General features: G+C 35.8%; 1 protein-coding gene across 4 annotated transcripts; it reads left to right on the top strand.

Annotated features, from left to right (window-relative positions):
- The first annotated feature begins 7,387 nt into the window (after positions 1-7,387).
- Positions 7,388-16,887, top strand: LOC136853088 (fatty acid hydroxylase domain-containing protein 2-like). 4 transcript variants are annotated; one of them, XM_067128410.1, is made up of 7 exons: positions 7,388-7,516; positions 7,801-8,000; positions 10,854-10,957; positions 11,346-11,491; positions 14,202-14,383; positions 15,044-15,316; positions 16,098-16,887. In XM_067128410.1, the coding sequence occupies exons 2-7, from the start codon at positions 7,846-7,848 to the stop codon at positions 16,270-16,272; spliced, it is 1,035 nt and encodes a 344-aa protein (XP_066984511.1). In that variant the 5' UTR covers positions 7,388-7,516; positions 7,801-7,845; the 3' UTR covers positions 16,273-16,887. The 4 variants fall into 4 exon arrangements, with proteins under 4 accessions (XP_066984511.1, XP_066984507.1, XP_066984512.1 ...); XM_067128406.1 differs by having other exon boundaries at positions 7,450-7,589; XM_067128411.1 differs by having other exon boundaries at positions 7,453-7,530.
- The last annotated feature ends 1,310 nt before the right edge of the window (positions 16,888-18,197 follow it).

Here is an 18,197-nt window from a genome sequence, read left to right on the forward strand (position 1 = left end):
CACAGTTTGAAGGTCATACAGACCAGAGCGCTTCAGTGAGTTCAGAACAAACCAAGGTCACGAGATTAAATAGAGTGAGATAACCAAATCAAGAGGTGGGCGGCTGGCATAAACTCGGTCTCAATTTGTATTTAATAAGTATTCAGCCTTTTAAGTTTTGCAGATAGTGCCACGTTAAATCTGCCTGTGTTCTAATGATGTGTGAGTGAGAGACACAAACTTTTGTTTTTTAAAGTTTTTAACTCAAAGTTTGTCTCGGTCATGTTAAAGTTTTGCAAATTCAGAAATTCAAATGGACATAGAAAGAAGTCTAACTTCCGTTTCACTGTGGCTTCCCTGCCTTAGAGGCATAATATTACTGGCTTGAAACGCCCCACCGCCAAACACTGAGGACAACTGAATCGAAATGGAAATTTAATTCTGTTCATAGCAAAACCTTCGATGCACAGCATTCGATGACATCTTCGTTTAGACGGAGGCATTAAACGTCACCGTTGAGGAAATTACGCATTTACAAACATGCTCTGCGCAATAAAAGATGCAGGATTTCTCGTCCTATAATTTAAATTTAAATTGATTCCCTTGAAGTTTTACACAGATATGTCATCACAGAAATCATAAAATCCCATATATATATATATATATATATATATATATATATATATATATATATATATATATATATATATATATTGTAAAGATTAGCGCCAAAATACGCTATGAAAGCGCCCGCCTTTCTGCTTTGCTCGGCCAATAGATAGGCCTCTGTCTATTTTGAACCTGTGAGAGGTAGTGGATTCTGGTTCGGGGTAGTTTCAACCGGTGGAAGTGGGTTATAAGAGACGCTCAAAAGATTTAATTCTCGCCTGGGGCAAATAAACTGGCTTGCGCCGTTCTCTTTGGTACAGGGCAGGGCGATGAGCCGTTTTATTTGACCGGTCAGGACATAGCCCCCCTTTACCCCTGTCCAGAAGCAATAAAAGGTCAGGGCACCAGAAGCACTCACTCACGCACCGCCGCGAGTTTAAGCCAAGAGGTCACGAGTGCAGACCTCGCCCCCCGCCCTTCTTTCCCTCGTCGCCACGTGGAAGTTAACTGCCCTTTGCTCCGTACCCCCACCCACGTGGCCATCAAAGATTGCAAGTGGGGGATTTGCAAGTCCCAAAGCGAGCGGAAACTCAACTGCGGCCTTTCATCATCACAAGGGCGCCCTTTTCCGCCCCCAACCTACGACTTGAAGGCAGTTCCTTGGTGAGGGGAGGCCCTTTGTCGACGCACACACGTGGACCCTGGCAGAAGACGCCGCTGAACGCCGACGTCAGCCTTACGCCTCTACAATGTGGTAAAGTACCTAGAACGAGTTGTTTAGTCACGTTACGTTTGCCCTTGTGCATTTATTAAACTTCTGGGCCTATAACTTGGTATTCCCTGATGCTTCTTGGTTCAATCCTGGCCCACGTGTTCACTGCCTCCTTGCTCTGAGTCACAAGTAACACCTCGGGGAAGTCCTTGGCGCCCTCAGCGCACACCCGAGTAATTCATTCCCCAAATTCCAGCATTAGATTGGTAACCTAGGTCCTCATATCGTTTCAGACGGACGATCGTAGCAGAATTCTCATTGGTCCGTGTTCCTGGCATTCCCAAGCTCCACCCCCTTCGGGAGGACTTCTGCAGCAGCAATTTCACGTGTTTCAGTTCATTTTCCCTTGATCTTTTGTGTTATGAGAATATACCTATTTTTGTATCCACGTGTTTCACGCACTTCCCTTTGAGAAAGAGCCCTCTGCTCCTTGTACCACTCCTTTTAGTTTGTGTTTTTATATGTCCTGGTTATCTTGCAAGGCCATTTTAGAGTAAAGTAATAAATGTGGAGTCATAAGAACCACCTGCACCAGGAAACATATATAAAAAAAAATATATATATATATATATATCTGTATATGTAATATATATATATACATATATATAGGTATATATAGGCATACAGATATGTAATATATACATACACATACACACAAACATATATACATATATACTACATATCTATATACATATATATACCTATATACACATATACACACATATATATATATATGTACGATTCAGTGGTTGAAGTAACAATGTGGCATTGACAGTTGCATAGCTTTTACCCTAGACTCCCTCTCCCCATTTTAGGAAACAGCTCAGTGTATATATATATATATATACATATATATACATATATATATATATATATATATATATATATATATATATATATATATGTGTGTGTGTGTGTGTGTGTGTGTGTGTATATATACAGTATATTTATGTATATATATACATGTATGTATGTATATGTATATATATAAATTTCTGACTCGCCACGGGACCGATCCCAAGTCTTTTGAATGAGAGTCCAGGCCATTAGCGATTCAGATGCAAAGGTCATAAAAGGAGTTGGAACCTAAGTGCTGCGTACCCGAGGTTTTTCCCAGGCAGGCAACTAGGGCCCAATATACCAGTGAATTTTACCCAACTCCCCAATTCATCAGCGTCGAATTGCTAACATTTCATCCGACTTACCCCTTTCGCTGTGAGATATAATGGAAATAAACACATGGAAACATGTTTCCCAGAAATAAATTTCTGACTCGTCGTGGGACTAAACCCCAGTCTTTCAAGTGAGAGTACAGGCATTAGCAATTCGGATGCAAAGGTCATAAAAGAGTTGGAACCTAAGGACTTCGTATCTGATGTTTTTCCAGGGATGGCAACTCAGAACCAACATATCAGCAAATTTTACCCAACTCCCCAACCCACCAGCACTTGAACTGATAACATTTCACTCGACTTACCCTTTTTGCTGTGAGATATGATGGAAATGAATACGTCGAAACGTGTTTCACAGAAATAAATTCTAACTCTCCATCATATCTCACAGTGAAAGGGGTAAATCGAATGAAATGTTAGCAAATTGAGCCCCTGAAAGGTCAGGGAGTTGGGTAAAATTTACTGGTATGTGGGGCCCTATTTGCCTGTTCAGGAAAAACCTCAGGTACGTAGTACTTAGGTTCCAACTCCTTTTATGACCTTTGTGTCTAAATTGCTAATGCCCTGGGCTCTCACTCCAAAGACCGGGGTTTGGTCCCGTGGTAAGTCAGAAATTTATTTCTGTATAACACGTTTCCAGTGTTCATTACCATCGTATCTCACAGTGTAACACGTTCCAGTGTTCATTACCATCGTATCTCACAGTGTAACACGTTCCAGTGTTCATTACCATCGTATCTCACAGTGAAAGGGGTAAGTCGAATGAAATGTTAGCAATTCGAGCTCTGATGGGTCAGGGAGTTCGTTAAACTCGCTGGTACATAGGGCCCTAGACGCCTGGCCAAGAAAAACCTCAGGTACATAGTTCTTGGTTCCAACTCCCTGTATGACCTTTGTGTCTAAATTGCTAATGCACAGGGCTCTCACTCCAAAGACCGGGGTTCAGTCCCGTGGTGAGTCAGAAATTTATATATATATACATATATACATTGGGCTGTTTCCTAAAACAGGGGGGAGGGGTCTAGAGGAAAAGCTACGCAATAGTCAACGCCACATTGTTACTTCAACTGCTGAATCATGGATAGACTCTTTGTACAGTTAAATTTTCAAAACATAAGCAGCTTTAGTCAGCTTCACAGAAGGTTCATTAGTAGCACGTTGAATCCACTTACATAAGCAATGCCCCTCACCTGAATTCATGCACGAATCCTTGCGATTACTAGATAATAAAACCTTCCTTTTCCAATATTTTTTTCACATCATCTATCTAACACTTTCTATGTCTTCCTCTCCCAAGCTAAGCTGTAAATTAGGTACAAGGTAGTTGTTAACCAACTGTAGAAGTTACAGCCATGGTGGACAATTTAATCCCTCTAAGAGGAATATACTGTTTATATATATATATATATATATATATATATATATATATATATATATATATATATATATATATATATATATATATATATATATGTATGTATGTATATGTATGTATATATATACAAATATATGTGTGTGTATTAGATATATATATATATATATAATATATATATATATATATATATATATATATATATATATATATATATATATATATATATATATATATATATATATATATAATATATATATATATATATATATATATATATATATATTATATATATAAATGTTTCATATAAGAAGACATTTTATGCCACAAGAAAATAACAGGCACACTAAGTTCTGTGTGTCACTGTAGTCCTGATTCCTCGTCCGTCGCTGGTTCGAACGATCCTTTAAACGTTGAAGTTATTAAGAAAGTTCTGACTAATTACTATATATATATATATATATAGTATTATACAAGATTTAAAAAGTACTGAAAAAGTGATTATTGCCATTTGTTTTCATTGAAGTTATAAAAAGTTCTGACTAATTACTGGCTCTCAGATATACTGAAAAGTGATTATATATATATATATTGGGATATAAAATATATATATATATATATATATATATATATATATATATATATATATATATATATATATTTAAATCCAATGACACAAGATGGGTATATGCAATGTCCAATGACACAAGATGTACTTATGTGTGTGTGTGTGAGTGTACATCATATACATACATACATACATAGTACACACACACACACACACATATATATATATACATACATATATATATATATACATATATATATATATATATATATATATATATATATATACATATGTCATACTCGTTTACTCGTCTTGGTACGGCCATCATTATGTTTCATTTAAACAAGGGTGGTCGGAACATTTGTCCCTGACGCCGATAACAGAATCACTCCTAAAGCAATGGATTGTAACTACTCATTGGGGCAGCTACACAGTAAATAAATAGTAGAGGTCACACGAGGAGGCAAAAAGTACATTTAAGTGTTGCTCTTACTGATAAGTTTGTTTACTTCTGTTATCTCGAGATGGGACTCCCGGAGAAGCGTGGCAAAATGGAATTACATGTCAGATAATGCCTCAGGTGCTCTTAGGACTTTGATCTTGTTCAAAATAATCTTATCAGTATTCAGATACTACGTTGCTGCAGAAAGGTAATAGACTATATGAAATCTGTTCTTGTTACATAAAATCATATTTCAATATATATATATATATATATATATATATATATATATATATATATATATATATATATATATATATATATATATATATATATATATATATATATATATATATATATATATGTGTGTGTGTGTGTGTGTAATTTTATCACATCACCGTGATTCATATACAAACATTAAGCTAGAAATGTCCTTTAATATCCAGTTCGCTCTACCTCAGAAATAATATATTTTCATATGTTACCCATAAGGGAATTTGTTAGTTGATAATAAGTTCGTTGTCTCGTGGGATCGAATCAAGGGAGACAAGAACTCAGGACTACAGTGACGTGTGATATACATATATATATATATATATATATATATATATATATATATATATATATATATATATATATATATATATATATATATATATATATATATATATATATTGCATATATTGCAATGAATGGAGCCTCTCCCCAAAATTACCTATATATGTATTATATATACTGTTTTCCCCAAACCATCTGTAACGTAACGTGAGAAAGAAATAAAATTACTTCCAATTGTTTTAATTACTAGAACTGTGGGTTTCCACTCGCCCCTTCATAACTCTCTCCTTCATTCCCCAAAATGGTTAAGCCTAACCCCTCTCTCTGTTCACAATGATTGCCTGAGGCCTTGATTTCCAGGGAAACGTTGTACCTTCTCGGCGTCAAGCATGGCAAGGGAGGAGTCAAAAAAGAGAAAGTTAGCGCCCTGCCTCATACTGAACCCTCCACGAGGGTTAACTGATGCCATGCGCTCATTATGGAAAACATGACGAAGATTGACCTTTGCGTCATCTACAATAGATGCAATGCGTAATCCCCGAAGGTTATTTAAAGACGATGCCACAGAAATCAAGAGAGAGAATTGCTCAGAACGCCACCCAGGACAGATGTCCTGAACCTTGCCTGGCCCTTGACCCTTCCACATGTTCGACCCCGAGGCTCGAACCAGTATACTTTGTAGTGGCATTTTAATTCCCTCCTCCATCGCCAGCGCCCTATCAGACAAGGACATTGTCATCTTGACGAAGGTAATGTATAGGAATAAGGTTTCTTAGTCAGTCACGATTCCTGTTATTTCTCTGCCTGATTTTTTTCACATACTTTTCCATTGTGCGATCACCTTCAGTGATTGGTGTTGAAGCATTCAGTGTTAATGTAATTATGCATTAGTGTTGAACTGAGTTATTTGGCACCATCTGTGCAATCCTTCAGTCCCCTTTGAGCATCTTATTATTACAAATAACCGTCTTGCATATTTTGCAGATAGGCCTCGACTGTGGAATCTCTCGGCTCTATCCATGTTCAGTCCCCTTCTAACCCCCACTGCAATGTTTCCTATTATGAAGACATCGTCAGAGTAGAATATTTATTCTGCGTAGGATTCATTGTTTTAGCAGGCCCTTATTATTGCCTGCCGAGTAATTCGTCATTCTTCTGATCTGTGTTTGTTATGTAAACATAATTAGTTAAGAGAACTCTTGAGTTTACGTAATTTTCCCTCAAATGAAGAAGCCTCTAAGCCACAGATTTCCCTTGTTTGTCTACGAATTGTCTTAATATTGAGTCAGATGTGTAATAAATAAAAGGAACTTTCTGCATCCATCCGTTGCCGCCCAGAATCAAGTATCCCTCGGACATTCATAGCAATATATATAAAGACAAAGTCCACAAAGGAAAGAGAAACACTGGAGTGCTGCGAGGCCAGTCGAAAGGCCTCGCAGCACTCCAGTGTTTTTTTTTTCCTTGTGGATTTTGTCTTTATTTATATGTTCATCACGTTCCATATTTTTGTGATTCAGTTGTGTATATGTATATATATATATATATATATATATATATATATATATATATATATATATATATATATATATATATATGTGTGTGTGTGTGTGTGTGTACATATATAATATATATATTATATTTATGAGACGATTCTTATGAGAAGCAGTTTCCTTACTTCAAATACAATTAATAGATACTGATGGTGTTAGGTTCCGGGAAAATTATTCTGGTACTTCCTAGAAGTACAAACAATACTTGAAAATACCAATATTTTCGTTCCTAGGAGACCTGTCACTCAAAACTAGGGCAGTATACCGTTTTGGGTATAATCTCAAGCAGTGATATAAAATTTTTTTGGTTATATGTTCCTAAGTACCAAATGGTCGTGCTATCTCTCTGTTAGTTGATTCTTGTCACAATCAAGTGTTGATAAAACCTGATATCGAAGTGAAGTAGATTACGTGTTTGGTGACAACAAACAAACACTAGGCAGAAATCTTCGCAGGAGGAACCTCTAGGATTCAAAAGTTACCCTCTACAGGTACACTGAACTTGGTAGTGTGTGGTTGCAACCTGAGACTACGTTTACTTCTATAATTCAAGTTGCTGAAACGGTGAAGTGCTCGTTACGTGGCCTACGTGTTATCAAGAACAGAAAAAGGCTGATGTTATGTTTTTGATATAAAATTTCATTCGTTATTCGAATAAAGCGTAATAACACAGCGCAGATAGTTAAGTAAATGAAAGAGAACGCATCATGTGTCACTATTGGGCTGCATTTTCGCTGCTTTCGATTTGTGTAATCAACATTTTTCTCTATTCCAGGACGAGTACTCCCCTCTCCGAAATTTCTGGAATTCTCACCTGAAAATGCCGCAGAGCAACGACCAAAATGCCGTTACGTCCTCATACAAAGGTGGCTACAGTAGGGAAGCAGGTTCACTGTGGTCCACCGTTAAAAAGGCTTTAGTCGTTTTGACATCTCTACTAGTGGTCCTCTTGGCTCTACGCAATACCATCACATAGTTAGTATTCGAGCTGTTTGATAATGATGAAGTGTTTGCATGACAGGTAAGAGATAACCTGAATCATGGTTATGACATTTCTTATACTTTATGCTCATGTTAATGACTACATAAGTATATATGTATGTGTATACATATGTATATAAATACACACACATATATTTACATATACTAAAAGGACCTCATTCAAACTGGATGGTATCTCGGATACTTGATAATGTGGACTGTTTGTCCAAGAAAGCTTGTGACTTTTTCTGAATAAATACTCCATTAGATACCATCCAGTTTGAATGAGGTCCTTTTAGTAATTCTACTAATGCACAGAACAACTGTGTATGTGATAAAGTTAATTTACATATACATATATAAATATATATCAACTGACAGATACAGGTAAAAAAAATGCCACGTCAATACAAAGGGGCATCTATGCAAGAACTTTAGAAGGAAAAGGAAGCTGAACAGAAGGGAAAGTAATGCAGACGGAAAGGTTGATGACCAAACGTATCTCAGAACAGAACATGCCAATCGGGCAGTGCTGTCTAAAGAGAATGCAGTCCTGTGTCAATGGATTGAGTATTTTGAAGACCTGCTGAATGTGGAGTTTAAACGAGACAGTTCTGTATGATGGCTGATTCATCTATTAATTCTATGCTGAAACGGTTTCGTGGCAAGAAAGTTCATCAAAGCCAATCTGAAAAATTAAGATATTGATAAGAGAAGCTTTTGTATGATAAGATATATATATATTATATATATATATATATATATATATATATAGTATATATATATATATATATATATATATATATATATATATATATATATATATATATATATATATATATATATATATAGGTTTAACTTCTCAGACATCCATATATGTATATATATATATATATATATATATATATATATATATATATATATATATATATATATATATATATATATATATATATATATATATATATATATATGAATGCCTGAGAAGCCAAACCACTTTAGGATTACTCATTATCCCTAGCGAACTTCAGGACTAAACTACGGTCTTTCAGATGAGAGGCCAGGGCATTACCAGTTGACCTGCACAAGTAATAAAAGATTTGGAACCTAAGTACTCCAGTACCTGAGGTTTTTCCAGGGCAGGCTGCTGCCTTACACACCAGCGAATTTTACCCAACTTCCCAACCCAGCAGTAAGTCAATGTATCATTTCATTCGAATTACCATTTCACTGTGAATATGATGAAAATGATTAACATTGGTAATGCCATGGCTTCTCATTTGAAAGACCGAGGTTTGGTCCTGTTATGAATCAGAATCTTATTTCTGTGAAACATGTGCTCATTGGTTCCACCATATTCATGATGAAGGGTTAATTCGAATGAAATGCAACCAACTGGCTTACTGCTGGGTAGAGAAGTTGTGTAAAATTCACTGGTATGTCAGACGGCAGCCTTCCCGGGAAAAACCCTAGGTAAGGGGGTACTTATGTTCCAACTTCTTTATGACTTGTGTAAACAACTGGTAATGCCCTAGCCTCTCATTTAAAAGATAAGTCTTCAGTCCAATGCGATTCATATATATATATATATATATATATTTATATATATATATATATATATATATATATATATATATATATATATATACATATATATATATATATATATATATATATATATATGTATGTGTGTGTGTGCAAAATATTTCCTGCTAAAACAGAATTCCGTCTAATAAAAGGAGCCTATAAAAACACCAAAATGGTAGAAATTATAGCGTTACATTTTGAAGACAACTGTCTTCTCAACTGACAAATTTCCTTTTATTATATATATATATATATATATATATATATATATATATATATATATATATATATATATATATATATATATATATATGTATATATATGTATACATATATTATAATATATAACATATATATATATATATATAATATATACATAAATATAATATATACTGTATTTATTTATTTTCAAGGAGGGATGAAGAAAACTGCTGCAATACTGCCATATTTATCCTTCCCTAAGCCAAAAGCTGCTTCAGCCACTAATCCATGGTATTCTTGAGGGCTGCTCTGGGTTCTCATTGGAACTACATTCTAATATATAGCAGAGTACAGCCACAAGATATAAAATATTTTGAAAATTAAAATTTAAAGACTTTGCAAAAACTTCATTGTTTAGAAAATTTATTGACAAATTTCTCAGGCCGGGATTCCTCTGTGAATACCTCAGGTTTAGAGACAACTCCAAAAGTCTTTAGCATCGCCTGAGCCCAGCACAGCTCACAGTGAGAGGCTTCCAAATCTCCTTTGAATTTACAATAGCAGATATGAATTCGGAAGAGGCGTGGAAGCCTCTCAGTGTGAGCGCAGGGTGGCTGAGGGCTTTTGGAGTTCTTTCTTGGACTGGGGTATTCAGAAGAGAAAAAGAAATACAGACTGATTCAGGGTCTTGATAAGAAGATAGTACCCCAAAAACAATACCACTGACTTCAATAGAAATTGCATAAGAGAGAAAATATGCCCAACACACACACACACACACACACACACACACACACACACACATATATATATATATATATATATATATATATATATATATATATATATATATATATATATATATATACACATATTAAATACATAGGCAAGAAATTTTGCTTGCATATTCTAAATGCATTTATGGACAGTATACTCCATTGTAGATCAATGACTCTTAACTGGTCAATTGAATCAATTCTTAACGGACTCTACTAACTTATTTTTCCCTTTATCAAGTGCAGTTTACCTTATTTACTAGTTCATTTTTCTCTTTATAAAGTCACCTTCAACACTTCTGGGGTGCATCTGGAAATTTCTGGCAACTCCAGTGGGACATATTCAGAGCATTTTGTGGAAACGATGACTGCAATGTCCTTGTTTATGGTAAGATTAATGGGCCCATTTATGAAGGTCAATTTCGTAAGTGTTAGAAGTTCATATGATGTTAAAGCTATTTAGCAATGACATTTATTTAATTTTACTCTGAAATAATGTAGCGTCTAAAAACAGTATCTGGGCAAAGTATTTCCTTTGAAATGTATCTGTTTCCTCATCAGTACCTTCAAAAAATAATGTAAGCCCTACTATTATTACCCAAGGAACAATTCTCAACTACGCTAATCACTAAGTTAGTAAATCGTCTGAGGCCAATATCCCTCTTCTGTAGCTATAAAAAAGTAGAATAGATTTTGTCGTCATTTAACTCTCGTATCATAAAATCCTTGGTCTATCTCTTTCAAAATACTACACATTTTTATTATACACCTAACAGGAGGAACACTGGTCACCTATACTGTGTACTGGGTAGCTGGCAGTGTTTACACTTTCATGGATGTCACGGGCATTCCCAATTTTATCAGACAGTATAAAGTGCAGCCTGGCACCAATGAACCTGTTGAAACCAAGAAACTTATCAAGGTATGTATTATCTACAAAGGGTCACGAAGTCCAGGGTTTAAACATCTATTTTGCGTGTGCATACTCATACATGCAAGTGCGATGCATTGACGTCAACACATACGTGTATTTATGTTTACATTAAACATTATACATATAAATATATTATATATATAATATAAATATATATATATATATATATATATATATATATATATATATATATATATGAGGTGTGAAAAAATACGGCCTTAATTTATAAAAAATACTCGTATTCAGATACAAAGTAGTGCCCTTGGGCTGCCACTGGGCCACCTCGAGCTCAGAAAAATACAGAACGTAGTTGTATAAGGAGGAACAGTTCAGGCAAACATTTCATCTAGGACAATCTGATGCTATGTGCAGTTAACATGAGGGTGAGAACTGGAAGATCACCTCTCAACAGTTATCTGTGAAGAGAAGTCTATAGAAATTCAAAACTAAATGAAATGCAACATAGACAATGTCCGTTTATTTTACGAACTATTCTGCAGGATTTATTTCCTGCTAAACTACAATAGCCATTGAAAAATAACATCATACCAATTTTCAGTGAATCAAGGAATAGACTGATATCGGTCATTCCCCAGGTTTCCTACTTTTCCCATGAATATTTTGTGTTGTTCCTTTTCGTAAAAAAAGCCTTTTAAATGAAAATAAACATTCAAAGCTCAAACAAAAATCCACTTGTTTTGCATAATTGAGAACTAAAATAATGATGTTCAGACAGCCAAGTACAGAACAAATTTGATTGGTTCAATAAACGCAACATCTCACTCTCAATACAGAACAAATCTGTATTTTAAGAACGGGTGGCAAACCTAGCTGCCCACACTTCTCCAAACATCTCTGCCACCGTCGGAAGCAGCGCTGGAACGCCTCTTTTGAGATGGCGCGCAACTGGTCAATCGCATTCTGCATGCTGTCTTCTCTCACTGAAATCTGGTCCCTTTTCGTAAAAAAATAAATGAAAATAAAACAAAAGAAAAACAAAACTCTAAGGCATTCGCACGACTTATTTGACTGGATAAATTCCTTCAGAATGAGAGTGGGCAGCGGCAGAGAGCTCCATCACGATAATGTACCCGTCAAAAGAGAGAGAGAGAGAGAGAGAGAGAGAGAGAGAGAGAGAGAGAGCTTAATCAGCTCAGTGGTCTGGTAAAACTAAGCTATACTTACTTACTTATACACATTCTAAAGGAACTTATCCAGCCAAATAAGGCGTGCAAATACATTAGAGTTTTTTTACAGCGGGGTCCAAATTTCAGTCCACAGAAGACATCATGCAGAATGCGACGGACCAGCTGCGAGCCATCTCAAAAGAGGCGTTCCAGCGCCGCTTCCGACAGTGGCAGAACCTTTGGGAGACGTGTGGCAGCCCTAAGGGAGTACTTTGAAGGAGATTTGTGTAAGATTATTGCAACTGAATGCGAGTATCTTTTATGAATAAAGGTCGGATATTTTTAACATCTTGTGTGTGTGTGTGTATGTATATATATATATATATATATATATATATATATATATATATATATATATATATATATATATATATATATATATATATATATATATATATATATATGTATATATATACATATATATATATGTATATATATATATATATATACATATATATACATATATATATATATATATATATATATATATATATATATATATATATATATATACATATATATATATATATATATATATATATATATGTATGCAGTATATATGAAAATAATGCAGTCTCTAAGAGGCACACGACGATTTCAGTCTCTTTGAAAACAGAACAAGTTGACCGTCTTTACTGATGTTAACCGTATCTCTCGTACCAAGTGTCTGAGGAACCAGAATTCCTAATATTAGAATCCGAAGAAAATCTCACAACAAACGACTAGCCTTCCAAGTTCCACCGGTGGGGGGTGAATTATAAAGTAATGTATCACACTGCTATGGGAAAGCTGATGGAACAAACAAGGAGCATTTGAGATCGACCTCCTGAAAAGTGTAATTACATATAACATTCTTTTGTTCAAGGGAACTTTAGTCTACATGACATGTAAGCTTTGAGATACTGATAAGATGTTAGACTTTTAAATCGTTAAATAACCAATTGCTTTTCAGCCTGGCAGCGTGTACATAAACCCGTTACTTCTCATGACCAGAGTGGAATCATTAAATCTATCGACGCCAACAGAACAGAGCTCAACCTGGTACTTACTGAGAAAGAATTTCTTCCAATATTATAGTAAAAAATTTACATTTGAGAGGTATACTTTACAACCTTAAGATCAACTTCAATATGCAGTTTATAGTTATGATGTGCTGACAACGGGTTTAGGTTAAGAAAATTTGATGTTATATAAAAATAGCTGGTGAATTATAGATGCAGGACTAAACTGAAAACCACTGACATTTTAAAAATGCGAAAAAGCAAATTGTGTTGGTGCTTCGCTACTTTCACAACTTCTACTATACAATCAACTGGCTCGCAACCACGTTTATTGGCGTTTCACGTGTTTCATGTACTAATATAGACACGAGAAGACTAAAAATTACTATCAGAAAATAATTATTTATGTGTCGATTAAGATAATCCACATATATAAATAATTTCATTCAGTACAATCATAAAATCATATTTTGCAAAAACTGATAAAATATTTTTTTGTCTGTTTTCCAGTGCATCCTCGTAGTACAGTTTAACCAACTGGTCGCGGGAGTAGCTTTTTCCAGGCTAGTTTTTTATCTGGGAAGCCTGCGGGGCTACGACACGTCGCCCCAGCTCCCAACTTTCCACTGGTTCTTGTGCGAGTTAGCTGTGTGCGTCCTCGTTGAAGAAATTGGTTTTTATTATACTCACAGGTAAATAATTCTTTTGTTAGAGTCCTTTTTAGTCTCGTGGCAACCTAACATCCTCCCCACAAGACTAGTCTTGAGGGAATGTTTAACTGCCACCAGTTAGAGAGCAGGATGTTAAAATAGTAATCACCCTTTTAGGGAAGCTGAAGCCCCTGCCAAGGTAGGATCCAGAGCCATAGGTTAGGCTGGGGGAAGCTGGGTTAGGATGTATCCCTTCATGAAAAGTTAAAGGGAAGACTCAGGAAGACAAAGCTCCCTACACCCGGCAAAGTAGGATAGAGCACCCTTTGTTAGGTTATCTCAGGATGTATCGCTGTAACACTGGACCATATTCGGTTGTAATCTTAAAGGGGAGCATATTTAACTAACAATATTTGGGTGGGGGCGCTGATGTTAAAATGGCCATTCAAGGGTTAACTGCCAAACTCATCCTTTTTATTGTCAGTAAGTAGTTCGATTCCCCAATAAGCCAAAACACAGTTATCCTCTAAGAGCTCACCTGAATGGCTATACGAAAAGCAACGTCATAAATTTAAGCATGACCTGAAAAATGAACTATTAACAAATGTTGAAAATATCCACGATCAAAAATACACCATGACCAATTACTGAATTCTAATGGTAATGCTTGATTATGATTCTTTCCTTGCAACTACTTAACAGGTTGTTCCATCACAAGAGTATTTACAAGTACTTCCACAAGATCCACCATGAATGGCAAAGCCCCATAGCCATCACAGCAGTTTATGCTCATCCACTGGAACACATCATTTCCAACATGGTACCAGTCATAGCAGGTCCACTGATCCTAGGATCGCACCCTGCAACGTTCCTGTTATGGTCTTCCCTGGCTGTCTTCAGCACAGTCACTGTTCACAGTGGATATCACCTCCCCTTCTCCATGTCTCCGGAGTTTCATGATTTTCATCACCTGAAGTAAGTGTCTGCAAGATCTCTAGGCTTCTTGTGAGGTTCTTGTAGTTCAACATATGCAGTATGTCCACTGTATTTGGAACTTCCAAATACAGTGTTACTTGTATTACAGGGAACTGTAATACAAGTAACTCTATTCACCACAATAGCTTTCTTCAATACCTTTCAGTATTATTTAAATATTTATTAAAACATTTTCTTTTGTGGTATGTTTTGAACCAAGATAACAAACGAGATACTGAAAATTTAAAGACGGGGATTATGCATTCATCCACATATGCCTTTCTACAAAGTAACTCAGAATGGTGTTAACAGATTTCAATTAAATCTTATGGAGGAATGTGCCATGTGCCAAGAAAGAGATGATTCGATTGTCTGTCGGTCTGTCTGTCCACAACATATCTAAAAAAAATTAGCATGTGGATTTCAATGAAATCATGTAACTGTGTGGTATATGGGTAAAGAAAGAATTAAATCAATGTTGAGATGATCTTGTTTGCGTGTCTGTCTATTCTCAATAACTGCAGACAATAATTAACCATGAACCGACTATTACTAACGGTCAAATCCTGGATTCGTTACCACTAATAATAACTCAGCATGAATCCTTCATAACTAAGAATCACAGATCCTTTAACAAACTACTTACAAATATGGTTAGCATGAAGGCCCAGGTTTCTGACAAATAAATGCCCGAAGATGTTGTGGATGGTAGAAAAATGTATCCCTACGAAAAGCATCCCTTCTTCTGCCCCTTATTCCTAATATATCTTTTCCTCGCCAGATTCAACCAATGCTACGGTGTTCTCGGCCTCCTGGATCACCTCCACGGCACGGATGATAAATTCAGAGCCTCAAGGAACTACAACAGACATATTACCATGCTCTCTTTCACTCCCCCTCGCCAGATGTTCCCTGATGAATCGAATGGTAAATGCGTCAAGGGAAAACAGGAGTAGCAAGCAGCAAGCGAACCACAAACACTTCAAATAAAGTGACAACAAATCTTAATAGTCCAAATGAGAAACTGTGATTTTCAGTCCCCCACTGATCATTATATACAGTATTTCCGTGATAAATACTTTCACACATAACACCCATGTTCAAACACTCAGATAAAAGTCACTGGAAATAAAGAACAAGAAACACGATAAGTTCACCTCCAAACACAACACTCAAGGTATACTATGAGTCATTAGCCGTAGGGAAAACAATATGCATATACAATGCCTTTTTTCTGGACATTTTCCGGAGATCACTACATTGCCTTAGTCTATACATACATGTAATGCGAACATATGTATGAGTGTTCTGTAATCATACACCAGTCTTTGGTAAAATGTCACACGCAGGTAAGTGCACTTGCAAATGGTTAAAGAACAGGCGTTTCTTACATTCAAAAATTACCAAACTTAAATATAGGAGAAAGAAAGATTGTCGTGATTGGCAAGCAGGCCTATGCTCTTTCGAGGTGTGCTATCTAATCAAAGTTTAAAATTTACAAAACCTGAAGTTAGTTTTATGTATGGCAACGTACCTATGTATCTCATCATAAGTAAAATGTATCTAAAAAAGTTCTCTCATTTGACCTCCTGTGGGCCAGCCACCAGCCATCGTAATGACATACTCGCATTGTCGAAAAACCAAATTCACTGTCTTTATAACTACACATTTACAATAAGGAAAGTATAAGAAAAATCTTAATTTAAATATTTATTTGATTTCTCCAACGAAAGTTGAAGAAAAGCGAACATTTTATAGGGAGACAAACCGAATGCTAAGTAACGCTAATGTAATGCTGAACTTAGCGACGTATGTAAACGGTAATGACACAGATTTCAAAGCAAAATACGGTATTCTCCGCTTTTGGTATAATTTATCACTGATAAGGAAAAGAAACAACAATCCGCTCAATCTGGCTCAAAACATAAATATCCTGGGAAGCTGTTAACATCCACACAGCAGAGTAATATTACAGGTGAAAATAATGCCAATATCTCAGTTGATACAGGAAGCTTAGCGAACAAATATGGTTCTTGGTTTTATCACTTTGTATATATTTTTTTTAATCCAGCATAAAACACAGATTTAAACTTATGCAGGAAAATGGTGCAAGATTACCAAATAGAATGCCTTACTGTTTCTGAAATTCAACTTAATATCCTTGTGACTACGTTACTTTTTATCCTTTCCAGGTCTCTGATGTGGCTGGCTGCAAGTCAGTTTTATAATTACAGGGAATGCAAAACTGCAGCAAGAGAAGCATCGCCTAGTTGCTGCACTATCTTATCACTAGCAAAGACTAAAATCAACATCCATCCTGAAGTACTAGTCAGAGGAACATCACACGAAAAAAGGTTTAGATTCACAAAACAATACCACCACCAATAGCTCTCTGTTGGTGATAGCAAAACTGAAGCAGACATGCCACGTCCACCCCTTCTTGCCATCTAACCATGGATTCTTTTTCTTTGGAAAGAGGAGGCCGTTGCATTGCAACTCATCTCATGATACAAATCAAGACTCAGAAGAGAATATATAAGCACTCCAAAAAGAAAAGTTTGGACTTAAAAAACCCTCATTTTCTATCGTTACTCAACCGTTCCTTTGACATTATTCTTGCTCCCTCACTCTCTCCTTCCTAGAACACCCCTTCTCCTCTTCCCTCTCCTATCCTATGCTTAAGATGTGAAGCTTTCCAAATTTTCAGTCTTGGCCAGGATCACCTTGATTTCCAAATGCTGCATCCTCAACAAAAGCTCACAAAAGCCATAATGTAAAGCTACTAACAAACCCGCCTATTTATCTCATCATATACCTCCCTACATTGTTGCTAGACAATTTTAAAACTTATTGGTAACAAATCACTTTTTGACTTGAAAAT

The sequence above is a fragment of the Macrobrachium rosenbergii genome, chromosome 3 (assembly GCF_040412425.1).
Source record: "Macrobrachium rosenbergii isolate ZJJX-2024 chromosome 3, ASM4041242v1, whole genome shotgun sequence".
Taxonomy (NCBI): Eukaryota; Metazoa; Arthropoda; class Malacostraca; order Decapoda; family Palaemonidae; genus Macrobrachium; species Macrobrachium rosenbergii.